General features: G+C 34.7%; 2 protein-coding genes across 2 annotated transcripts; both read right to left on the bottom strand.

The window, feature by feature from the left end:
* Positions 1 to 10337: 10337 nt before the first annotated feature.
* On the bottom strand, positions 10338 to 18394 carry LOC147392854 (ADP-ribosylation factor 1-like). Its single transcript, XM_086456194.1, has 8 exons — positions 17920 to 18394; positions 17789 to 17827; positions 17631 to 17693; positions 15090 to 15108; positions 12851 to 12962; positions 12155 to 12202; positions 11653 to 11783; positions 10338 to 10609 (listed from the first exon to the last, which is right to left on the bottom strand). Exons 1-8 carry the CDS (start codon positions 18020 to 18022, stop codon positions 10576 to 10578), a joined length of 549 nt encoding a protein of 182 aa, XP_086312320.1. The 5' UTR covers positions 18023 to 18394; the 3' UTR covers positions 10338 to 10575.
* Positions 18395 to 22155: 3761 nt separating this feature from the next.
* Positions 22156 to 26683, bottom strand: LOC147392853 (D-3-phosphoglycerate dehydrogenase 1, chloroplastic-like). Its single transcript, XM_086455865.1, has 5 exons — positions 25987 to 26683; positions 23899 to 24275; positions 23542 to 23652; positions 23321 to 23416; positions 22156 to 23211 (listed from the first exon to the last, which is right to left on the bottom strand). The coding sequence occupies exons 1-5, from the start codon at positions 26594 to 26596 to the stop codon at positions 22540 to 22542; spliced, it is 1866 nt and encodes a 621-aa protein (XP_086311991.1). The 5' UTR covers positions 26597 to 26683; the 3' UTR covers positions 22156 to 22539.
* Between the last annotated feature and the right edge of the window lie 597 nt (positions 26684 to 27280).

Here is a 27280-nt window from a genome sequence, read left to right as displayed (position 1 = left end):
TTAATAATTATTTGATCATTTTATAATAAAAGAAATTCTTGACTTTTCCCTTTAAAACCAATCATCTTGTAAATTTTATCTACGTTGTCCTTAAATTTTATCTAATTCAGCCATAAAAATTAAAATATATATATATATTATCCTTTTTAACGTTAGAGATTTTATTTACTTCAACCTTTAGATCTCAAGAATATGATAAGATATTAAAAATAGATGGAAAATTTTGGATACAAAAAATCAAGCGACCTTTTATGAGAAACTAAAATGTTGGAAATGATGGATTAACGATGAGACTCAATATATTTAAATTAATTTATTATAGAGCTATTTTTAACGTACCTCAACACTAGTTTTAATGGTAAATTCTTCTAATTTCATCGAGTCAAGACATCGGTACGATACCTGTTAAATATTCTCTTTGGACATCTCACCTATTTTCTTGTTGAAAGGGGTTCATCATGAACCTTCGAATTAGATAAAGGAAAGCTTTTGTGAGGTTGGAAGTTATCCATTCTAGAAAGAAAATGATTAATACACTCAATTACTCCAAGATTCTTGGGATACTTTTCTATTTCAACTAGAGGAATATTCATTGCAAGTATCTACTTCACTATTCTAGTAGGTTTCAGGTCGAGTCACTCATGCCAAGCCAATTATCTTTGTAGGTACCATGGGATTGAGTCATCCTTAGGATTGCAACTTGGTTCAGTTTGGGGACAAATCAAAATCAAATCAACTTAGGTTAGTTATATTAAATAGTAATCAAAATCGAGCCAAATTGCCATAAAAATAAATCAAACAAAACCGTTCTTAGATCAGTTTCGTTCGGTTCGGCTCTATGGACTATTAATATCGTAAAAAAAACCCGTTTGATGCAACATATTTTCATAAAGACAAAAGAGAAAGAGGCATTGGAATTAAGATAGCTTTTGAAAATGAAATCATAAAGAAAGTTACAACAATAACCAAAGGACAAAATGGAAACAAAGCCAAACCAACCTGTCGAGAGGTGGCTTCAAGGACAACTTTGGAATCCATGTGAAGAACATAAGGACCCACAGCCAAAGTTGTTGCAATGCTAGTGATAATGAAGTCAATCTTACTCTTAAAAAAAAAAAAAAAAACTATTTCAATCAACTCTGTTTTGGGAGATCAGATCTCACATGTGTTTCTTAAAAGTCTTTAACCTAAACTAGTCGATGGAGTATTCGGAGTTTAATCAAGAAAAGGGGCTCCTGGCCTGTAGAGAGAGAAATAGAGGAGAGAAAAAGTGACTAGAGTCTACAAAAGGCTTGCAACCAAGAAAGGGGTTTGGTTCAATAATGTAAAAGTAAAATCGTTAATATTTATATATAAAGTCGGTTCTATATAAGGTCTAAAATAAGAATTGAACTAAATTGATTGGTTCTCCATTTTTTTAATCCATAATCAAATCAAAATTTATTTCAAACCTAATTAACCAAATCAATTCAAGACTCTCAATTTTGTTTGATTCAATTCTCAATTTGAATCGGACTAAGTTGCACCCTAACTAACTAGGGTACCATCCTTCTTGCCCTTTTTTAACCCAATATGAATGCTACCACGGTAGGGGCAGAATCTAGCTTAGATACTATCCTATACATATATCATAAAGATTGAAGAACTTGACATTTGACTGATTTTGAGAATAAACGTCATGTTTATTAAGTCTATAGTGCAAAATCGAGCTCACGGGATATATTATCAATTTGAAAACAAATGATGTATGTCAAATATCATCCACAACATAGAGTGGTGTTACTAAGTCAACCTTAATTTTAGGGTGAATTATTGCAAAGCTAAAGGATCTAAACTCTAAAATACCTTCATATGTTTCTAAAATGCACCAGGATTGGGAGATTTATCGAGCAGACCTATCTATTGAATTTCATTTTACAAAAATTCCCTTACTTTATCAAGTTTGTTAGCTGAACAAACCTTACTTTATGACTAAGATTAGCATAACTAACTTAGTAAGATTTGAAATCTTACTAAGACTCGTTGGGCCCATGTGGATTATCAAATTAGCAATCCAACTTCTAGATTTCATGGAAAATCTCATATTCAAAAGAAAACATTCAAAAAAAAAAAAAAAAAACTTTTTGAGCTTAATTGTAGATGTTAAAAATGGATGGTAACTATGGAGGGTATTTTTCGGAAAAGTAACACATGACAATCTTGAGGAATTTTTAATTGAAGAACTGAATTATAGGATAATTTAAGTGAGTGTTTGAATTACCAGAGAAACCGACTTGCATTTAACCGAACTCCAAGGGTGTGAAGTTTGGTACAAATCCCATAAACTATAGAGTATTAACTATTTTTGCGAAAATCAAGGCAAATCCCTAAACGGACATAATCTAGGAAGATCTAAGAGAGGAAACTCCTATAAATACAAAAGTGCAACACACTAAAATGTATGAATTTTCTCACTAAAAATACTCTACACTACTTGTATTAAATCCTGACTTGGGCATCGGAGTGATGTTGTTACAGGTACACCTAGGAGCGCAAGAAAGTGAGAGTTCTTTATCAGCGAGAATCACGAAATAGAGCAAGTTTTTGCATCTACAGTTACCAAATTCTAAAATTTAAAACTAAAATTCAATAGTGAAAATTAACTCTTTTTTTCTAATTTGTTTTTCAAAGTTCTTAAAATTTTGTTTTTTATAACCTTGCTCATTAGATGCCAGAAATTGATACAGTTAGAATCCACTCCATGATATGATAAGTAACAAATTAACTGCATAAATTTGGATTTTATGAAGTAGACCCGACTCGAAGGTTTGCTGTGTAACAAACTTGATAAAGTGTGTAGGTCCCCTTGAATTGTAAAAACTCCAATGGAATTTTTGTAATAAAAATACAACAATTAGGTCCACTAGGTAAATCTTTATATATTTTATGAGTCTTGATTTACTAATTCAATCTAAAAGAATAACTCAAAAACTCAATGACGTGGCATGTGCAAATATTGTAGATTTTTTCTCTTGGGCTACACAACTGCACATGTTTATGGGGATATGCAGTTGTGTATCGTGGGGGGAGGGGGAGGGGGGGGGGGGAATCTGCAGTTCTTACACGTGCCACGTCGTTGAGTTTTTGAGTTATTTTGACAGAATTGAGTTAGAAAATCATTACGCCTATTTTATTATTCAAGTCAATAACAAAAATAAATTATAAATGTAAATGTCAAACCATTTTTATATACCTTTCTTTACTTTCAATTTCTTTATAATAAAAACTTTCTAACACTTGTTGACCATCAAATGCTTTTAAATTTGCCTGGATCTCTTATTTTATTAGAACTTATCTCTCTTTTCTATTCGGAATCTCCTACTCTGATAAAATAGTATATCTGATTTTCCACCCTAAAAGTTGGAACCATTATTTTACTCTCTAAGGTAGGAGAGAGAGAGCAAAATATCATAATGGAATTCATGGTAGAATGGCCTCCATATCAAAGAATTGGATTAAAAAATTAGGTAAATTAATCCATAATTTAAGGAAAATGCAAACCTTAAAGAAATTTTGACTCTCTTCATCAAACTAACGGTTGAGATGGGAGGATATTATCTTAAAACGCCCACTGGAATGGATCTCGAAGAAATATGTACTAGGAAGCAGTATGGATGCTGATGTCAGCACTTCAAGAGGATTTGACCTGGTCTTCTTTGATTTTCAAAACATTTTGACCTTCTTTGACTCTGATATCAAGTGAAAATATTAAATAAAAATGATTAAAAGTTGAATGGGGAGAAAGATAATTCAATCTTCTTGTGTATGGGAGGATGACTATTTTAATTTTGAGTATGCCAAAAATAATGGTATTTAATTTTCTTTTTTAAAGCCAAACAGATCCTATTATTTATGTTATTTTTGTGTAAGGAAGTAGAATATACTTCAGGGATCATCCTTACTTTCCAAAATGTGGAATAGGCCCAACTTATTACCTTAGCAACTAGAACCCCTCTTAAGTGCATCACTCTCTTTTCACAAATTTTGACAAATTTACGATTTTGGCTCACTATTCTTTTTAATTATGAAAATGTGAATGGTGACAATTTCGCAGGTTTTCACTACTTTTACCAAGATAATCACTTTGGTGGAAAAAACTAGCGAGTTTGTTACTTTAAACCTATGATCTCGTCAATTGAAAAACCTGCGATTTGGCACGTTCAGGTTTTGATAATTAAAACGAAGGAATCATAATTTCATCAAATTTGACTCACGAAATCATAATTTACCCAAGAACTTATCCCTCTCTAAACCTTTCTTCAATGATGAATCGACCAATGATTATTTAGTAGTGGCAAATTTTATGCCGTGACGCTGATGGATAGCAACACTAGTAGGGCTATTATGAAGTTAAAGAAATGTTATTGATGTGGTTTGTGAAAATATAACTAAGTGGGTGGATGTGAGAGGGGTGAAAGGTAAGTTGAACAAAGAGCATCATTTGCCTAAATTAATGTTTAAGTTTGTTAAGAACACTTACAACTTATATATTACATGGAAAATATCAGTTCAACCATAAGTCGACTTAGGCAACCGCCTAATTAAGGCCCCAATTGAGAGAAGGTGTCAAAATTGAAATTCTTACCCCCTTTTACGGAAGCAAATCCTCTATAGCACATAGTTCCTGTAGGACAACATTAGGGATAGAATTAGATCTCTCACTTAAAATATTTAGATTTCAGTAGTCGTTCATTTTTGAAGACATGGATTTAGAGAAAAAAAAAACTTATTTTTTTATCTAATTATTTTCTAAACCAGAACTAAGTCATGGGTGCAAGAGGCCTAAGATGTTATTATTATTATTTTTTTTTCTAATATAACTCTCTCATATGTCGAAATTGTACTACAAGAACCATGTGCTATAAAGTATCTGCTTCCCCTTTCACATGGTGAGAAGACCTCACATTTTAAAAGAGAAACACTCTTAAATGGAAGAGTCATGATAATATGACACCCCCCCCCCCCCCTTGGATACATGCCCCCCTACATCCCCATCATAGAACCATAGACCAGTTGCCTCGGGATACATAAGATTTTTTTTGTTATGATTATATGTATCCTGAGAAAAATGATCTATGGTCTGTGACGGGGGCATGTGTCAAAAGGGGGGAGGGGGGGAGTTAGAAAATCATTACACTAAAATGGAATTCTCACACGTCTCTCCTAAAACAAAGGCCCTCACAACTGAAAGTTGTAGATGTAAAAATTTGCTCTACTGCATGATTCTCTCTAACAAAAGATTTCTCCTTTTCCTGTGCTCTTGGGATGGCCTGCAACAACACCACTCCAACACCCAAATCAGAATTTTTAGCACAAGTAGTGTAGAGTATTTTTAGAGAAGATTTTTCGTACCTTTTTGGCATGTTGCACCTTTGTATTTATAAGGATTTCTTCCCTTAGATTTTTCATGATTCTTGTCTGAGCAGTTACGCCCATTTAGGGATTTGCCTTGATTTTCGCAAAAGTAGTTACCCCTCATATTCCATACTTTACGTGATTTGTACCAAACTCCACATCATTGAAGCTTAGTAAGTCGTCTTCTCTAATAACTCGAACAATCGGTTAGGTTATGACGTAATTCGATTCTTCGACTAAAATTCCTCGAGATTGCCACGTGTTGCATGTCGAGAAATATTCTCCACAAAAGTCTTAAAAGAATAACTTACCTTACTAACTTAGTAAGATTTCAAATCTTATTAGGGGTGGTTGAGCTCAAATAAATTACCAAATTGACAATCCACCACTTCAACCCTCTAGATTCCATGGAAAAAGCTCAAATTCAAAAAAATAAATTAAAAATATTATTTTTTTAGCTTGATCCAAGGTTTTGAAAATGGACGGTTACTGAGCTACCACAACTCCAAAATTTAAAATTAAAATTTAACGATTAAAAATAATCTTTTTTAAGAGTTTTTTTTTTTTTTTTTTAAGGTCATAGTATTTTTATCCTCTACATCCCCATGACATTTGATCATGATTTTGGATGCCACAAGATGAGCTCAACGACCCTCAGTAAGATTTCAAATCTTAGTAAGTTAGTAAGGCTAGACTTACTCAACTCTTAGCTCCAGAGAAAACCCCTCAAATACAATTACCTTTACCCCCATGTTGGAAGGTCTTAGGCCCAAAATTACCCCTATGTTTTCAAATTGTTTACATGTCATGTCCCCTGAACTTGACCTAGGTCTTTTAAAAAAGAGTTATATAAATATTCTTATCTTTTCTAACAGCCCCTTGATTTTCTTCCTAAAATCAATTATCTTCAATCAAGTTTTTTGCATTCTTTAATCTTAAGATACTATCTTCTTCAACCTCTAATTCTCAAGAACTAGGTAGGAATTTTGGAGGGGCACAAGCTTGGATATTCCCAAAATCAATCATCTAATACCTTCTCAATTAAAAAATTTACCCTCATCTTAATGTTGGAAATTGAACTTAGAACTTGAGTTTTATTGTAAGAAACAAATTGAGAATACAAATCTTTGATCGTATCAACTTGGCTAAAAGGCGCGTAAGTGCTTCCCGAAGATAGTCGGAGCTTCTCATTTGTACAAAGGAACACAACAACACTATCACTAAGATTCAACCTAACCTGGAATTAATCATATTCCTCATCAAGTTTGCACTACTTGAATGAACTTATACCTTGTCTCTTTAAGATGCCCGAAAAAGGATGAAGAAAATAAGTTTCACAGAGTGGAGAAAAAATAGAAAAGTATGTGAGATACAAAAATCAATAGGGTTAGAGGGTTTATATTGTAGTGGAGATCTATGTGGGCAATGAATCACCATTAATTGATACATATCTTACAAATTCTTTTAACTTAAGTGCATTGTATATATATTTATTGTATACATATTTCAAAAAGTCTTCATGAAAAAATATAAATTCCATGAACCTTGACCCATACACCTAAGTATATTAATTTGGGCCCGAACTTAGGTTTAGATTTAGATACAACGGATCTCTTTGATTTATTTCTTCAAACCATTCTTTCCTTTGAAAAGAAATTTAAAAATTAATTTAATGATTTAATAAAATCTTTTATAATTTAAATCATAAACCAACCATTCATTCTTTAAACTAAAAAATCCACCTAATTAAACTAGCAAATCTCAATAATGAGATAGAATTTTTGGAAAACGAAAAATTAACCAAGTTAAGGAGAGGTTGTAATCGATGGTTCAAGTAGAGAATGAACAAGTAAAAAATAATCACTCATAAAGGTCAAAAATCTTGAAGATGATGGATTTTTAATAGAAAAATTAAGAGTTTTGTTGATGATAAGAGTGTTAAGGAAATTTATGTTACTCTCTCAAAGAAGACCTAGGTTAAAACGGCATGTCATCAGTTTACAAACTAAGGGGCTATCCCTAATACTGACCAAAACATGGAGGGCTATGTCTATTTTCTTTATCGAACAAAAGAAGAGACTCTTAAAAGGTCCCTAATGTAGAAGTTCCTCTCTTCCCCTACCTTAAAAAATAAAATATTTAGTATATAAGACATTCTCGCCAGAGAAAATTCCCCTTACAAAAAAAAAAAAAAAAAAAGTCTCATTTGGAACTTTTGTCCCATTTGAGACAATGGATTACCAAGTGAGCCCAAATAACACATCAATCATCTAGGATTCATGATTTGGATTAAGTTTAGAAGTATTTAAAAAGAAAGAAAATAAATTTCTTTTTAACAAAGATTTTGACAATAAGCCATTGTTGAACTCTCAAATTTCAAAAGCATTGATCAACAGTGGTAAATGTCTTTTTTTAGTCTTTAGAATTTTTCCTCTACCTCCATGTGAAACTTGATCATATTTTTTTGGTGTCACATGGACATTCAATTCATATAGATAAATGATCCTTCAATCATGCAATTCAACAAACACTAAGATCAGATGACTATCCTTATTTGACCATCCAGTGAATAATCAATTTATTCTCTAGTTTTATTATTTATTATTTTTTTTTTTGGCCATTTATCACATTTAATTGTCTTTTCTCATCTCTCTCTTATTGTGTAATACTTCTCTAACCTTTTTTATTTTTGTCATTACCCTTAAATCTCAAATATTTTTATGTTTTTACCTTTTACCCCTAGCCTCAAAGAGGATGCCCTATTAGAACTCTAATTTATATATATAAGGAAAAGAAAAGATTAATCTATGTTTTTTTTTATATATATAAAATGAATATATTCTCAAATTCAAAAAAATAAATAAATAAATTTTGACTATTTCTCTTCTAACTCTTCATTGTGGATGATAGTTGCTGAATTATTTTTTCTTTTTAATAAGTACTCTATTTTTATAAAATTTGCATTATTATATATCAATAATATTACGTAAGCACCACGTAAATCCCACGTGCACTCTTTTATGAAATTGAAAAGTATTTTTTAAGAAAATTACCAATATACCCTTAAAAGGGAAAGTGCAGCTCTTAACTTTACGTCAAAATCAGTGGGAGGGAGGGTTGGCTTTGGCCTTATTAAACGTCAAAAAGTCAAGTTGGGATAATAATGTAATATCACGTGAAAAGGAAATGATGGAATCCTATACCTTTGAGCGAGGACATCGCTTAATCCCAAAATAAAAATGAAAAAAAAAAAAAGGCAATTTTATCTCAAAGAGAATAGATTTTCCTCGAGATTCGTATATGCAACAATAGAGGATCCCTAAAACCTCGAAAGGAATGCAACAGTGGTCTCAGACAGGCGGACTTAGATTTTCTAATTCGTGAATCAATTTTCATATTTCTACATCCTTTATATTACCTTTAAATTAATCTATTATATCAGGACCCCATGTTTGCGTTGTTATTACAACATGGTCCCCCCACACACTTTTTATTTTTATTTATTTTTTTGGGATTGGGCCCACTTCTTAATTATTACAATGTGATCTTCTTCCATGAATTAAATGAAGCAAAGTTACCCTAGTGTCCAGGTCCATGTTACCTGGTTGGTCGGTTCGCTTGACGTTTGGTTCAAATTCGGGTCAGGGGATGAACCCGATTAGTAATGGTTGGTAGAAATAATTATTTCTTAGCTTGCTTTGATTTCTTAGATCAGTTCGATGGCTTAGTTTGCTTGTGCATATATATTTATAATTCAAATATAAAAATTATAAGTACATTTATAATATTAAAAAGTTGAGCCGTGACGCCCCCAGACGTGGCATGGGTTAGAAACATAGATAAATATGTGCAGTTATGTATCCAGAGTAAAAGAATCTATGGTTCTAACACATACCACATCAAGGAGTGTGTGTCAGATAGAGGTGTCAGAAAATCATTACTCTAAAAAATAATTTAAGTTAAATAAAAATAAATTAATAAAATAATCTAAAATTAAAATGTGAACAATAAAAAAAATATAATAAATTGATATAATTCACTGAAGAAATTAAAAAATTATTTGGTTCGTCGAACCCAACTAGAATTCCGTGGGTTTGTGGTTAGCTTGATTTTACGAACCATACCGTGAATTGGAAAACATAGGTTCAGATCATGAAAATTGTATGGGGTGAAATGTGAAATCAATAACATGAGATTTTTTTTTTTTTTGCAGTTGTGAAAATAAAAATGTTTGAAGAAAGGATTAATCAACCATGGCATCTCAATCTTGATTTCCCTTTAGATTGGTAGATTAGCCAAGAGAGTAAGTATTCCATTGATCAATATGTTTGTTTTCCATGGCCCATGGTATAATTTTCATACAATATTGAAATATTTCAATTGAGATCAGAATGAAATCTTGTTCCTGAAACATTTTTTTGGTTCCACATTTATCTCCGAATGTCTTGATAAAGCAATCTCGATATTTTTCTTTGGGTGAGAAATTGCCGCAGTTGCAGTTTACTATAACACCTTAGATATCTCCTAACATTAATTCCTGAATGAATAATGATGAATGCACACGGTTTGGGTATGCGGCTGACGTGGCAAGGGCACAAAACCAAACATCTTTTTTCCTGTGTATCCCGATGAAAAAGATCAATGGTTCCGTGCCCCTTTCCACATCAGCCGCGCACCCAACCATGTGCATTCATCACCACTCTTCCTGGATTCTTTCATGACTAATGATAATCTGACTCGAAAATGTTCACTCAGTCAATGTGGCAACTGCACAGAACCATAGATCTATTTCCTTGTGTATCCCAAAGAAAAAGATCAGTGGTTCTGTGCACTTGCGACGTTGACCGAGTGAAAATTTTTGAGTCAGTATATCGCAACTCTTCTTTCATTTCTAAAGGGAAACACTTTCAGTAACCTTGTCTTGTTGAAAAATAATGCATTAATGACAAGAGATGGAAATTCAGATCTTTAAACATGATTTTATACATAAACAAGTATTTTAAAAGAGGTTATAAAAAATAAAAATAAAAAAAACACGTATATAAGTGTAAGAAAAAATTGATTTTCATCCCAAACCGTATAAAAATGTTCCTGTAAGAAATTCATAATAATGTACTCACTTTCTTCGATCATGGCTGGATGACAGCAGAAGCAGACTTCGGTCTAAAGTCTTCAACAAGGTTAGCCACCTCCAGACTTGAGAGTATTACTCAGCCTGCATTAGTAAGTAATTGTATCACATCAGGATTAGGGATAAGGTTGCAGGGGGCATCATCAAATGTTTATGTAGTATAGTATGATAAATGAAGTGTTGTCCCTTTCCTATATAACCCATGCCATCATCCTATATAATTCATGCCATCAAAGTGTTTTTTGTAAACCAACATGTTGTCACCAAATCCCGATCCATATATATATATATATATATATAGAGAGAGAGAGAGAGAGAGAGAGAGAGAGAGAGAGAATCGCATTACTCTGACTTGAAAATTTCCACTCGGTCTGTACTCAGTCGACGTGGCAAGTGCACAGAACCATAGATCTTTTTCTTCAGGATACACAAGGAAAAAGATCTATGGTTCTGTGCACTTGCCACGTCGACCTAGCACAAACCGAGTGAAAATTTCCAATGTTAGTATATATATATATATATACTAACATCCAAGACTTCAATGGGACATTAGCAGCCTCCACAACTATGTTTCTTCTATAAATAACCCAAAAAAGTATTCATATTGTCTTTTAGAGGAAAAAAAATGGTTTTGTTGACATTGTTATGGTATTTTGTCAAAAATTTGTGATATTTCTAAAAATTCCATTGAAAAATGATAACAGAATCCTTACTTTTTAGTACTAAAAGACAATAGGAATGCTTTTTTAGTGGTATTTATGAAAGAAAAATAGTTGTGAATGTAGCTAGTATCCCATATATTGCAGCATGTCATGTATCCATATCATATTATATGGTCAATGAATCTTCAAGAATAAAGTATGAATAGATGTATTTAAATACAAAAGATAAGAAAACTCCTCTTAGTACGAGTGTTGGCGTGTGGCCAAGACATGCTCAACACCCTGCCTGGCATGCTAAAGAATTAAAAAAAAAAAAAAATAGATTTGTAGTGTCCTTGTTAGATATGTTTTCTATATGAATAATCAATAATGTAAAAAATATATAGCAATTTCATTTAAAAGGACTAGACTGTAGGTTTCAAAACACATCAGTGACGTTTTTATTGCAAGATTAGCTGAGCTTACCAGTCCAAGCCCTCAAAAAGGCCTTCACCTTTTATGGCAGAAGTTTTAAAAATAGCCCATTGACGGCTTTTAATCTTGTGCAGCTCTAAGGCCTCCGTTACCGCAGCATCATCGAGTGCACCAGAAAGATCCTGAATAGCACAAGAAAACAACTAGAACCACTGAGGAATCTAAAATCACAAAGACAGGCTTAATTTATTGGCAATATTTATTTGAAAGAAGATACATGAGGAAAATTAAGTAAAACAAAGAAAAATGCTATAGTGACTTGAAATAACAGTTGAAGTAGCACTACTTGAGGACGACGTGTGCAGAAAACCATTGATGATTTCCTCGAGATACAAGTCTTAAACACTTGAGGAAAAATATTCTATGGTTCTCTGCACTCACAGTGGTACTTCAAGTGTTATTTTGAGCCACTGTAGAAAGGCTCAAAACGTAAAGGGCTGTGTAAAAAAGAAAAATCATAGTTCACAAAATGATAGTATTTTTAAACCCTAACCTGCTTGTTCGCAAAAATGAGGATAACTGCACGTTTTAACTCTTCCTCCTGTCAAAAGTTCAATCAAGTAATTGGTATTATAACAGTGAAAAAACACCCTTGGTATGAAAAAACTTCTTTAGTTGGTTCATGTAAGCATGGCATTACAATTATCAAAACTAATGCAAACACGGATGAATTTTTCAATTTATAATTTGGTAAAGCAACTTCACCTGTAATATCTTAGCAAAAAAATTTGTTCGCAACCAAAATTTTAAAGCATATGCGAAAATTTTGCAAATATTTCTTTCCAAATTTTATTGTATTACGTGTCAAAGACTTTTAAGGGTTGAAATCAAGATTAAAAAAATACAAATCTTCATGTGTATGTAGAAGCTGTTCATTGAAAAAGTAGAAGAATCGTTTTTCACTATAATTTATGCTTCTTTCACTCATTAAAGCAAACATTATAATGCAAACAAGTACTTTTCGACCTATGGATCTAGTTTGTATTTAAACAATATCTATTTGTTCTCATTTGGACTTTTAAGGAATGAAGTCCAAAATTCAGGGAAAGCACAAGTTACTTCTTTTTACCCTAAATAAGCACACTTGGGGTCGTAGGTCAAGATACATTATTATTGTACCCCACTAATCTCTGCAAACAGGTTACATAAAAGCAATTTTTTCTCTCAAAAAAATCAACCGCTGGCATACCTCCAAGATCGCATGAAATTCTTCTTTGGCTATTACCAGCCTGTCAGTGTCACTTGAATCAACAACATAGATGATGGCTTGAGTATTTGGGAAATAGCATCTCCAATATGGTCTGCAGCATAGAAACAAATAAGCAGGTGATGAGCTATGATTGGATATCATGCAAAATTGCTCATTCTTGCAAGCAATCAAATATTCGAATTGATAAAGACTCAACAAGTTACCAAATGCACCCAAAAAAAAAAAAAATGAGCATAATGAGTGAGTTAAAATGACGCACAATTCAAGAAACAACTCCCCAATGGGTTTACAAAGGCATACATTTGTTGAACAAACACATCTGATCAACATATGGAACTCCATTGTAGCAAATCTAATTTTTGATATTAAGCATTGGCGAAACACATGACCTCAGTTTTGTACCATAAATCAATGAATTGAGTTCTGGGCTCAAATTCTGTGGTTTTCATTTTGCACCATGTCAACCTCAGTACCAAATTCTAAATGCAGATCACAAATCAATAAACTGAACAACACTTGTGATCAAGCCTTAAACTTCCAGTCCTTTTCCCTTTATATTTTTGTACAAGTATATGCCTACAAATACAAGGTTTTCAAGGAGGGAGAGTTTCACTTATTAAAAGCAAATAGCCTAACATTCCTATTGGTTTCATGCCTTCATTCTCCATGATAATTGACATTGTGAAGCAAAAAAAAATTATCAGAGATTTGGGATGGTTAAGGCAGAGGCCCATAAATATCACTTGGTGACACAGAGGAAAGTTGCTTCTCCAAGGAAAATGGTGGAGTGGGGGTGAGAAAACTTAAGGGCTATAAATCAGGCACTCCGAGGTAAGTGGTTGTGGAGGTTTGGTATTGAACACTCAATCATATCTTCAAAGGGGAGTCATTTGAGCCAAGCATCACAATATAAATTGTGTAGAATAAGAGTTTGAGGAGAGAAGAGAAGAACGGAAAAAAATGTGGGAGGAGTCAAAAGTGACATCAACCCTATTACCCCATATGTATATTAACTCTAACATAAAATGAAATTACACATATACCCCTACTACTAATAACTTATTGCTCCTAAAAGACTACTATTAAGAAAGAAGGGAGGTGTGTTCTACCTATGAATGTGTAGAATACGAGGAGTCATTTGAGCCAAGCATCACAATATAAATTGTATAGAATAAGAGTTTGAGGAAAGAGAAGAATGGAAAAAAAAAAAAAACATGAGAGGAGTCAAAAGTGACACTAACCCTGTCACCCCATATGAATATTAACTCTAACATAAAATGAATTACACATCTACCCCTATTACTAATAACTTAATGCTCCTAACAGACTGCTATTAGGATAAAAGTGAGGTGTGTTCTACCTATGAATGTATAGTTTGGCAAAGGATTTGAAATGGATAACTAAAACTCCAAATTGCATTTCTCACCAAAAAGAAGTTTTAAAGATTTCATCAATTTTAAAATTGAAGTACAAATTCATTATAAACAAGGTTAAATACATGGAACAGCAATTAAACAAGAGCTGCTATTGGCACCCCAACTTTTACTTATTAGACCCCAATTTCTTAAATTATTTATCACACCCCAATTAAAGATTAAAACGCACTCTTTAAACATTACAAAGGTTTAGATCAAATTATAATCTCAACATTACAAAACATTAGAACACTCTGTCAAACAATTTCAGTAGTTATTTACAATTATGATTAGGCTCATATAAAATCCTAAACCAAAACAATAGAAATCTAACAAAAATAAATGAGAGTGCTTCTATTTGCATCTCAACTTTTACTTATTCTCAACCATCCACTTATTTTCTTTATTTTTAATTGGGGTGTAATAAGTATATATATATATATATATATATATATATATATATATATATATATATATAGCAATATCATACTAATTCTTCTTATATGACTTGAGACATTTCCAGGGTCACAAATATAAAAAAAAGGCGAAGATTTGTCAATTTGTATTAAAACTTGGAAGGTTTGTCAATAAACTGCAAACATAAACCAACGTTGACTTGATTAAAACTTCAAGAATGATTGGCACTAAACTGAAAAATACAAACCAGAATGCCTAGCATCCACAACCAATTTATGTTGCGTACATAAGCTACACGTGTTAGACATTTCCTTGCTTAAGAAGAAAAGGACAGAAACATAAATTAAAGGAAGGGGAAAAAAGAAAAAGAAACAAACATAACATACCTGATACTTGTCTGCCCACCTGTTTCAAAGAAACATACAGTAAATGTAAAAAAAAAATAATCTAGAATTTGATGAACTACAATTGCAGAGAAAAATAAGTATCAGAAAATTCTTCATATACAATATGAATAGTAGAGGTGATATATATACGAGTAAAAACAGTCTTAAGCATGAAATTTAGGATTCAAAGACTATACAAGGCTGTCAGGCTGGACTGTAAAAATGTTACTTCGTTCCTTAGGTTGGCTATGGCCATAACTGCACACCTGTTGTAGTAATTCTAACCAAGGTTCAAAATATCAGAATGCATTGGCTGAGACCAATACAAAACATTGAATGTTTTGGGAATGCATTTGAATTCTGATTTCATCAAAGTGTCGAAACTTGCCAGATCTGGATTTAACAGGTTTCAAAGGCACCAAGGGATCAAAATAGGTAACTTTCTAGACCCAGGCCAATGAGGTCTTAAAGGTACCATGAAAAACATTCGATGATCCACAAGACCCGAGTCAACGAGGAATTAAAGACACCATGAAAACAATGTGGGCAACCTGATGGACCAGACTAGTGAGGCCTGAAAATTGGTATAAAGAACATCGTAGGGGACATGCTGACCTTTGGCCAACGAGGCCTTCAAAAATGCTATGAGAACACAGGTCAACCTACTAGAACAAGCGAAAAAAGCTCGTAAAGATGAAAAGAGAACAAAATGGGGCAAGCTGCTGGATCAGGGCCAACAAGGTCTTACAGACAGAATGAGAACTTCAATGGAGACATACTAGTCCCAGAAAAAATAGGCCTTAAATACAGTATAAAAACAGGATGAATTACCTATAGCCCAAACTAATGAGGACTTGAAGACGCAATAAGAATGATGCAAATTACTGGCCCCAGGCTGACAAGATGCCACGAGAACCTACTAGCCCCTGACCGTCAAAATCTTAAATATTCTGTGAGAATAATGCATGCAACATACTGTACCTAAGCTGGGAAGGATTTACTGACGCCATGAGAACAGCATTGGCGATCTGCCAGATTCAGGCCAACGAGGCCTTAAAGGCATTAGCAGAATAACATGAGCCACTTGCCGAAACTTGAGAATAGTATGAACAACCTACTGGACTCAGGTCAGCAAGAACACAAAGATGTCATGCAAATGCCTGTGCGACCTTCTGGCTAGTGAGATATTATATACACCATGAATAGTACAAGCCTTGAGAACAATGCATTAACTAGAGCTGGACTATTGAACATTTAAAGAACCAAAGAAAACAATGCCAACAACTTGATAGTCCCGAGCCAACAAGACCTTAAGGATTGCATGAGAATAGTGCCAAGAACCTATTGGACCTAAGCTAACGAGGTCTTAAAAATACCATAAGAACAATGTGGGTGACACACAGGACCCGCACTAATGAGGTCTTAAAAATGCCATGAAAACATCATGGGAAATCTGTTGGATCCAATCCAACAAGGCCATAAAAATGCCATGAGAATATCATAGGAAACTTGCTAGAACAAGGCCATTGAGCTCTTGGAAATGCCATGGAACACTTTTGACAACCTCATGCATACTCATTCACGACTTTTTGAGGTGATGAATCTACCGAGGGGACCTATCATAATAAAGGAACACATGATTCTCATTCAGTCAAAATGAGATGGTGATTTCTCTAGAAAGGACAAATTTTCTCAAGAATGGACACCTAAGTTCATAACACTATTTCTACAACGACAGAGTGAAGAAAAAAGTCTTGTTCTTTTCTTGTTTTTTGATCGGAGTCTCATTCTTTATGAAGGCATCAGTGCACAATTTCGATTATTTCATGCGTCTAGTAGACCCATCCAAAGCCCATGATTCACAGACTTCAATGTACCCTTTCATGGGTTTAAGCAATTTTTGGTTTTTGTAATAAGGGTTATGATCAATCCAGTCAACACTTATCAAGATCCAAAGAATGTGATGGAAGGTCTCACCATTTCGAAGTGAACAACAATGGTCAACACGATCAAACATGGAGGGCACCCTTCTACTATTACCAACAGCCAACACAGTTAAACCAACTGATCAACCATTAATAAAGAGGAAAAACTCCTTGTGAAGTGCAAAGTACACCTCTCCTATATAATATGTGTCCAAAATTTCATTTGAAGGTTGTCAGCTCAAGCCTTAACTGAAGCAACCTAAAAACTAACCCATGTGGTAAAGTCCTATGTTTTAATCAAAAAATATATAACAAAACATTAAATAAAAAAAATGATTTTATTTTGTAAATGCCCAACACAATCTTCAATCACACCCAGATTTTTCTGTGAATTATGTCACTAACGGATAAATGGGTTCTCCAGTCATGCTTGCCCAAGGTCTGGTTATCTACTAGTTTATGTAACATTTTATTCGATTGAAAAAAAGAGGACTGTTCAACATGTCAGCATCAAACTGAGTTATCTTCATCGTCTTTTATCTCAGTATCAAATCAAAGGAAACAACGAACAATAAAAATTCGATCTTTTTGTATAAAATGGCATAGATGAACCTACCCAAATCCCAAACTTGAAACTTGATGTCGTTATACTGCAGAGTTTCCACATTAAACCCGATCGCTACATCGAAAAAAAAAATTTATAATAATAATTCAATAATTGAAAAATAAGAAGCAGAAAAAAAACCCAAAAAAGAAGAAGAAAGAAGTACCCACTTGGAATTGTGGAGACTACTTCCCCCATTTGGAGTCGATCTGAAACATAAACCAAATTAAGGATTTAAAACATCGCAAGAAAGCCAAACTTCGAAAACAGAACACAACAAGAATTAGAGGAAAAAAGATACAAAGAATTGTGGTTTTTCCAGCATTATCGAGGCCGAGGACGAGAATCCGAGCTTCTATGTTGCCGAAGAGCGAAGAGAACATTCGAGTGAGTAAGATGCCCATTGTTACTGTAGTCTCTTTTTTTGTAGATCTCTAGAATTAGAATGCGAAGAGAAGAAGATCTAACGGTTGAGTTTCTTCGATGAGAAATTTGGATCAGAATCGCAGTGAAGAACCCTAAACTCACGTCCTCCTGCAGAAATAAAACAATGGTAGACGAAGATCGAGAGAGAGAAGCTTGAATTGGGATTTGGAAGCGACGCAGAAATCGCTTGTCGGTGTCAAATCTCAAACGACTATAGAATCTGTGTGTCCAACTTACGACTGAATTCAAACTGACGTAGGTTTGACGCATGGTGAGAAAAGTCGTTGGAATTTCCGTCCGAAAATGAGAGAAATGGTGTTCGCGCCCCCCTTGCACCTACCTCTGATGCTCAATACACCCATTTACTCTTTGTACTTGGAATGCTGATAATTTGCCGAACTTTTGGAGGAGAGACTTGACGTACACTGACATGGAAGTACATAATTTATTTAAAAAAAAATCTCTCTTGCCCAATATCTGTCTACATATTTATGTTTTTAGATTTTTTTAAATCGAGACTACATTGATTATCACATTGACAATCCAACAACACAGACACCTAGATTTCATGAAAATATTCATATAAAAAAAGAAATAAAATTAAAAATAATAATTTTTCAAGCTTAATCCATGGTGTTTAAAACGGATGACTATCGAGCACCTACATTTAAAAAACAAAATCAACAATGAAAAGTAATCTTTTTTTCTTTTTTTAAGTTCATAATATTTTATCCTCTCCAATCCCATTCCATTGGATCATGATTTTGAATGTCACAAGATGATCAGATCTGAAAGTTTCCTTTTTTTCACCATAGGTAAGAGAAAGAAATTCTTTTTTTATTATTTTTTTAATTAGTTATGTGCTTCCATGTCAATGTACGTCAATCCTTCCACCAACAGTCAGTTATATTATCAACACTCTTGTACCTATGTTATTTGGTTCGATTGTTCGATCAGTTCAAATTCGGGTTCGTGATTCGACATTCTAGAATAAATCCGATTCAACAGGAGCTGTAGAGATAATTTGTCTCTTGATTCACTTTGGTTTCCTAGATTTGTTTATTAGCTTGGTTCACAATATATATATATATAGGGTCTCGTTGAGCACCAAACATTTTGCCCAACCATTTTTGTCCTACATGGATTAGAAGTTTTGGAATTTGATGATTTTTTGCAAGGATGATTCCCTCACCATAGAGATCATCCTCACAAAAAATCAGCCCATTTTGAACATTTTTAACCATATAAGACAAAAACGTTGTAGCTTTATGTGTCTACGAAACCTGACCCATATATATATGTATATATGGGTCCCGTTCGGCACCCTAAGTTTTACCACACACTTTAACAAACGCGTTTTGTCCTACATGGGTTAGAGGTTTCGGAATGGGCTGATTTTTTGTGAGGATGATCTCTATGGTGAGGAGATCATCCTTACCAAAAATCAGCTCATTCTAAAACTTCTAACCCCATCAAAAATAATTTACAAAAAATGGACGGTCCACGATTTTTCAACGTGTAAACATGGGGCTAAACATTTTGGAATGGGCTGATTTTTGGGGAGGATGATCTTCTAATCATAGAGATCATCCTCACCAAAAATCAGCTCATTCCAAAACTTCTAACCCATGTAGGACAAAAAACGTTTGTTAAAGTGTGTGGTAAAACTTAGGGTGCTGAACATTTCCCTCTATATATATATATGAACAGCGTTCCTAAGACTCATATTGGGACTCACATTGCGACACACCGTTTTGTCTTATATGGGCAAAAATATTTGGAATGGGCTGATTTTTAACTACACTTATAATGTTAAAAAGTTTAAAGTCAAATAAAAATAAAATAATAAAACAATCTAAATTTTAATTATGAACAATCGAAAAAATATATATAATATATTGGTTTGGTTCACTGAACATAATCAAAATTCAGTAGTGGATTCATGATTCGCTAGATTTTACGAACCGTACCACAAACTGATTAGCTTTGTACCCGTTTGTGATTCAGACTAGTAACAACAAATTGGGTAACATAGTTTTGTATCATTTCAAAATTTTAAAATTCTCTTTGCACTCACTTTTTTTCTATTTTTTCTGGACACTCACATGTCATTCTTCATCAAAGAAATCAAACTTCATTAATTCATTTTTATTCTTATTTTTCTCATCGATGAAAATTACAATAAGGTTTCAAGAAGTATTTTGTGATATAAAAAGCAATACCCTTAGAACTTGCAAAAAAGACTAGAGAATGATTATGGAAACATCAACTCTTGGTTTGAGGGTGGTCAGAAAATTTGGGCAACCAAAAAATTAAAAATAAATAAACAAAGTTTAATTCAATAGGTCAGTATCAATTTCTCCAATAGAGATTCAGTAAATTCTTATCAAATCAGTTGAGAAAAATTAGATAGATTTCTGTTGTGTCACACTAGATAGGCTCCCAACAAGTTCATTTCAAGTAAATTTGATAAGATCCTACTAAATCACAATGAAAATTTGCGATAGTTTCCTACTAAAAAAAAATGTTATATTAAGAGTATATTCAAAAGAAAAATACAAATGTCCAACAAGACCTAATCCGATCATATTTGATGGATAGATGGATGTATGATTGTATATAGAAGATAATTAAAATTATTATTAAACTCTAATTTCATTTCTAAACGTTTTTCAATTAGGATGGATATTGGATCATATTTTTGATGAAAAATAATTGATAGTTGACTTCCAATGATTTAAAACAAAAAAGTCAACTCAAGCCCGTTAGGGCCGACTCGGGCAAAGACTGACGTAAGTTAGACCACTGTTTTAAGGTCGGGTTAGGGCTCAACCAAACCCGACAAGCACCCGCCTATTGACAGCCCTAATCCTTTATGGACAACTTTTTTATTTCTTATTCTCTTCAACTGTAATTTGGGGTTTTCAATCTTGACTTTTTGTCTAGACTCGTTCAGAGACGATATTAAGATAACTTGGCAAATCATATTGGATGAGATGAAGCTTATTCTAATGTTTGAATTAGAAAGAAGAAGAAGAAAATCAGGAATCTCAGCCATTACATCTTGTTTCATTCACAAGTGATAATGGGATGACTGGCCACTCGATCTCTCGAACTATTTTCAAAATCATTAGTTAGGCAAACCCTCAAACCAAATTAATTGATTAGACGCTCAATCAAACAAGAGAGTTACTATTGCCACACCAACTTTTACTGACGCAACAACAATTGTGTGCAATTACATAAGCATTGGTGCGGCATTAGTAAAAGGTAGTGTGGCAAGAGCAGCCCTCGAAAACAAATGGTCAAATGCTCATTCACATGATCCTCCACAATTTTTTTTGAGTTGTACTGGAGTAACCTCGAGTTGGAACCTCATATCGCACTTCTTGACATGAAACTAGATAGGAACCATAGATATTTTTCACTCGTATCTCGATGAAATGCACCTATGGTTCTCATACACTTTCACGTCAAGAAGTGTGATATAAGGTTCCAGCCTGAAGTCTCTTCAGCATTATTCATTTTTTAAAACTCCATGAGAAATGAATGAGGATGAATCTCAATCAAAGAAGGAAAAAAAATAAAAACATGCCATTAAACAAATCCACAATTTAGTTATTTCTCTAACGAAATGAATAAAAACACACTCCTCAAATGTTTGAAGATGATCTTTGGCCAACTTCAGCAGCAACGTAACTCACCATGCCATGAAAGGGTCCCTACCGTTCACAAAACATTGTACCACCACCTGAAAATCCAATGGGTCTCTAAAGTTTCTTCACCCCAATTCTTGATGATCAACTCGATACCCTTTATTCCCAACCATGGGCAATCTCCTATTTATATTTGCCCCGACCCTCCTTAATCTCCTTGACCAACCAGAAGAGGCACCCATGAGCATGACCTTGCACAAGTAATTAACTTGAACCCCAAGTACAGACCCAGCTTGACTCAAACGAGCGTGCATGTCTCTAGCCCCTCAGATGCATCTCTTGGACATTTTGTTACTTTCAATGGCCAAACAAGTGGCTTGGTTAGGCAATGATAGATGAAGGAATAGCTAAATCCAACAAGAACAGACATTGCACGCATTAAGCATTGTTACCAGTTTCGACAAAACAATGAGTATATCTTTTTAATATATTTAGAACATTACAAACAGGTCTGACTCAAAATAATAATAATAATAATAAGGAAAATAAGGGAGTCATACCAGGAAGGAGACCCTGGCAACCACACAACACCACAAATAAACCACCACATACTAAGCTATGCTACCACTGACTGAAGAACGGAAAAAATTAAAAACTTCCTTTGCCTTGAAGCTTTTACAGCCAAATAATTAGAACTAGAACCTCACACTCCCATCATAACAATAGGAAGGGATGCTTTTTTTATTTTTTTTTCTATTTGCAGCCAGCATTAATTTTCACTCACCCACTGCAAAAATGGGAATTTTCGAGAGAATACAATCTATAACCCCCACCCTTCCCTATAAGTTGAGGAACACAAACTCTTCAATCGCAGGTACTTCACCAATCTTTTTGAGAGTTTCCTTATCGGGTTCTTCGTCCACACCAATCGCCATGATGGCTTGCTTCCTCACCCCAATCCTCCCCACACTCATGAAGTTTACGTTAACGTTCTTTTCCCCGAGGAGGCTTCCAACACTTCCAATCATACCTGGCTGATCGACTTGCCTGCAGAGTATAAGGTTACCTTCGAGGCTTACGTCCACACTGAATGATCCGACACACGTCAAGTGTGGTATCCCATCCTTCACCCGTCCCTCAACTATTATCTCACCATTGTCCAACAGGGCACTAGCAAATTTGGACTCAACATTTGCTATGTGCACCTGAATCGAGTCGACTGGGCAGGCAGGGGATGTGTCAACCATCACACGTTCCTCGCTAATCCGGAGACCCTTTTGTTTTGCCGTGAAATCGGCATTGACCAGATTTATAAATGTGCTGGATATTGGTTCGATTATGCCTTTTGTTATCATGGCTCGGAGTAGCCTTGTGTCGAGGTCATTCGGGTCTCGGGCTGATTTGTACACCACCTTGACAGATTTAATGCCGCTGCCTCCAGCTACCAACTGTACAGCCAGCTTCCCAAGCTTCTCTGCCAGTACGACATAAGGTGCAAGTTCGGACAAAACCTAGGGACATGAGTGACACTAAATCAGGAACTCAAGAGAGGAATAAGTTTAAGTAATGAGAAATCAACAAGACCACAATGGAAAATTGAATTTTTTTTTAATTTTTTACCTCGGCAGGCACCATGGGAGCATTCACTGCTGTTGCAGCAAGTTCACCCCTTAATGCTCCAACGACAGCCTCTGCTATTTCAATGGCTACACCTTCCTGGAATAGTTTTTTGACATTTGATGGAGAAGTTAAAATGGGTTAGAGACACAAGAAATTGTAAGAAAATTACTGAATAAGGGGAGATAGATCATGTAAAGAATTTTTTTGGAGAAAATATGTACCTGAGCTTCCTTTGTACTAGCTCCAAGGTGAGGTGTAACCGTAACATTCTCATGTTGCACTAACTTGCTGTCTTTGGGTGGGGGTTCCACTGTGAACACATCAAGCGCAGCCTGACACACATCGTATACCAAACATCATTAATTTATGCCATAAAAATGAATGTTTAATCAAAGATGACTGTTTAAATCAGAAAATATAAAGAAGAAGAAGCCATAATAAGTCTCACATATGCAAACAGTGAAATTTACTGTTTATATGTTTGTGTGAAATCATCCACGGAAAATATTCTAAAGACTGGCGGTTTAGTTCATCCAATTGAGTTTTTGACCTCATTGTGGTAGAATACAAAAGCATACCTGAGCAACAACTCCACTATCAAGTGCCCGCACCAACGCATCTTCATCTATAACTCCACCTCTTGCAACATTAATAATGCGGACTCCCTTCTTCATTTTCGCAAAAGTTTCATCGTTGAGGATCTTTGAAGTAGTAGGAGTGAGTGGCATATGGAGAGAGATGAAATCTGCAGTTGAGATGGCCTTGTCAAAAGTGACAAGATCCACACCAAGAGCACGGGCCCTATCAGCAGGGGCATATGGATCGTGTGAAATAACATGCATCCCTAAGCCTTTCGCACGTCTAGCGACTTCAGACCCAACTTTTCCAAATCCCATCACTGCTAGTGTCTTTCCAACCAGAGAGACACCAACGTACTTGTTCCTTTGCCATTTTCCTGCATAATGCATCAATATATATTTTAACTTCTCTATCATAAATAAGAACTGAAAGCAACCACAAGAACATTCTCATATTGCTACTCAAATTATTAAAAGTCCGACATGTCTGCACGATTCAAGGTTGATCCATCACTTTTATTTTCTGAAGATTTCATTCAGAAGCATTCACTGTTATCTGCAATATTTCCTCTAGTCATTCATCATCTCTACCTAATCCCAATTATCAAGGCTTGGCAACATGAATCTGACTTGCTGTATGCAAGTCTTAGGGGTTTGGATCACCATTTGCACCAACATTTAAAAGAAATATCATTTTCTAACATAAAATTGTGATCCACCCCAGCAATTTTTTTTTAAATTCTATTAAGCATTTTTAATACAGATGAACGCTTGAAATCTTAATCAAATAAGATCAAGTACAGAGACACAAAAGATGTTCCACTACACTATTCTCATAGTTTGAGGCCACTACCCAGAGTCATAAGAAGAAAAAAACAATAAAGGCCTGCTTGGATTCCTATTTATGCACTGGAAGAGATACTTTTTGAATGGGAAAGTTCATAAAAATCAAATGTAAACTTTAGATTTTGTTAGCTAAGGGAATCAAGGAACAAGAACTAAGATCCAAAGTTACAAAATAACCCTGTCAAATTCATCTTGAGACTTGTTTGTGGGTACAAGATTCCCAACGTTACCACTAAGTTCAAGTCGCACAACGGTAAAGAATGATTGTCAAGTGTGACCAGGCTCTTTGGTAGCATGGTGGTAACAAAATGGATGGGATTACAATTACAAACTCAACTGAGAATTTCATATAGATGTGTGAATTGAACACCAAAACTGAGTCTTTGATTGTTGCAACCATATGGATGTAAGATCAATCGAGATTTACAGCTATAAAGACTAAAGAGGCAACCTGGTAATTCTTTCAAAGACCGGATTTTTTTTGTCTTTCTTATCAATTTTGGGCACATATCACATTTGTTTGGCTTGGGGGACCATCCTCCAATGAGATCACCACCAACAAACATTAGACGATAGGATGTAATAGTTAACTTATCAAGCCAAATTTTCACCTAAAATATGTCCCCCACCAACAAACATTATACGATAGGTCCCAAGTCCCCTGCTTCCATGGTATTAATTATCATTCTTGTGCATTGGAGACAAATAATGATGTGTATCCAATATATATCAATAAATATCTCATATTGTAAGAAAAGATTACGTAAATTGCAAGGAATCATAAATAACTATGATAAATAATCTTCCTATGTATCATATAGGGGACCATACTTGTATCGAATTTAATACCATTCCTCCACCTGTTCAAACATGCATAGAAAAATCCAAAAACAAAAAAACAAAATTTCTTGTATTTTAACAGATTCATTAATTTCAGGGCAGCAGCAAAGCAAGGTACATATAATCATTCTAGCAACTAATATTGGAATGAAAATAGAAATAAATGGCCAGAATTAATACATTTTGAAACAGAAAAAAGAGATAAGACCTTTGATCTAATTGCAGAACTAACAACACAGGAACTTTCAGATACAGATCTCATAGATTGCAATATAGATTCTTGACTTAATCTCTATCACTAATTTACTTAAGATCTGCTAATTTAAAGCTTCTACCTTGAAAGATAAAACTAATAAAGATCAAGGCTGAATTTTTGAAAAACAAGAACTTGAAAGAGCTCACCAGCTTTCATCGAGGCATCGGCCTGAGCGACATTTCGTGCCATCCCGGCAAGCAGAGCTATCCCGTGCTCCGCGGCAGCAACAGTGTTCGCTGTCGGAGCATTAACAACGAGACAACCGAATTCAGTCGCCGCCTGCAGATCCACATTGTCGATCCCAACACCAGCTCTTCCCACAACCTTCAATCGACCTTTGGCCGCCTCGAAAACCTCTCTCGAGACCTTAGTTCCACTCCTGACGATCAAAGCATCACACAGAGAGATCTTCGAGCAGAGCTCTTCAGGAGAGAGATTATACGAGCAATCAACATTCGCGAAGCTTCGTAGAACCTCTAGTCCTGCTTCTCCAAGCTTCTCGGAAACAAGAACTGTAGGTTTTGAATCCGAAGACGTAGCTTGAAGTTTTCGACCTTCGGAGATCGAGACCTCTGAAGGATCTAGGGTTTTGACAGCATTTCGAACGATGAGAGATGGAGATCTAGAGAGAGAGTGCTTCAATGAGATTGAAGACGAGGATTTGAACAAAGGAAGGATTGAAGATCGCGTCGAAGCGGATGAAGGAGAGATGGAAACGCGAGGAAGGAAAATGGATTTTGCAGAGGCGGACGCCATGACTGTTTCTCTTTCGGAGCTTTTTTTGGAACTCGGAGAGAGAGAGAGAGCGAGCGAGAGAGTTGGAACGAGAGGATGTCTTTATAACCGCATTAAGTTCCCATTTTTGGGCAGAATTACAGTTAAGATGGTTAGGTGAAAATGAAAAACGGTGCTGAAATTCTAACTTGCGCCGGGTGGGTAAAGATCTTCATTCGGTGAGGTTGGTTTATGATTGTGAAGGAAAGTCAAAGTTATTGGTGGGATGGGGTTGGTGAGAACCCAACACGTCACTTAAAGTGCATTTTGTTGTTTCTTAGATACAGAAACCTTGATGTTGTGTACTTGAAAACGCGATGGCTTGACTCCTTTGCGATAAAAGGGTTATGATTGGATTTATGTTACCTGATTCGATGGTTCGCTTAGTTCAAATTTGGATTTGTGATTTGCTGATCAAGAATGAACCTAGTTTTTAAGGTTAGATAGAGATGAGAGTATTTAAAGGTTGAAGTGATAAGTAAGGAAAAAATTATCTTGAAGATGGTAGACTTTAGGGGAGAAAAAATCTGGATTTTTAAATTGAAGATAGGGGGAATTTAGTCAATTTTCATCAATCTATTATTATAGGCTAAGGTCAAAGGGCATGCCACTAAGAGTGATTGTTTGCTCACAACCCAACACCATTTTGACATGTGGTGCTGACGA

The sequence above is a fragment of the Akebia trifoliata genome, chromosome 10, assembly GCF_017979445.1.
Source record: "Akebia trifoliata isolate Shusen 1 chromosome 10, ASM1797944v1, whole genome shotgun sequence".
Lineage (NCBI taxonomy): Eukaryota > Viridiplantae > Streptophyta > Magnoliopsida > Ranunculales > Lardizabalaceae > Akebia > Akebia trifoliata.
This window is presented reverse-complemented; position numbering and strand designations above follow the sequence as displayed.

Coding starts and splice junctions, on each gene's coding strand:
- LOC147392853 (XM_086455865.1), bottom strand. CDS start 26,596: ATGGCGTCCGCCTCTGCAAAATCCATTTTCCTTCCTCGCGTTTCCATC. Junction 23,653..23,898: donor ATAGTGGAGTTGTTGCTCAG/GTATGCTTTTGT, acceptor GATGTGTGTCAG/GCTGCGCTTGATGTGTTCAC. Junction 23,417..23,541: donor CTAGTACAAAGGAAGCTCAG/GTACATATTTTC, acceptor AAACTATTCCAG/GAAGGTGTAGCCATTGAAAT.
- LOC147392854 (XM_086456194.1), bottom strand. CDS start 18,022: ATGGGCATCTTACTCACTCGAATGTTCTCTTCGCTCTTCGGCAACATA. Junction 11,784..12,154: donor TCATTTTTGCGAACAAGCAG/GTTAGGGTTTAA, acceptor TGTGCTATTCAG/GATCTTTCTGGTGCACTCGA. Junction 10,610..11,652: donor CTTTTTGAGGGCTTGGACTG/GTAAGCTCAGCT, acceptor TTACTAATGCAG/GCTGAGTAATACTCTCAAGT.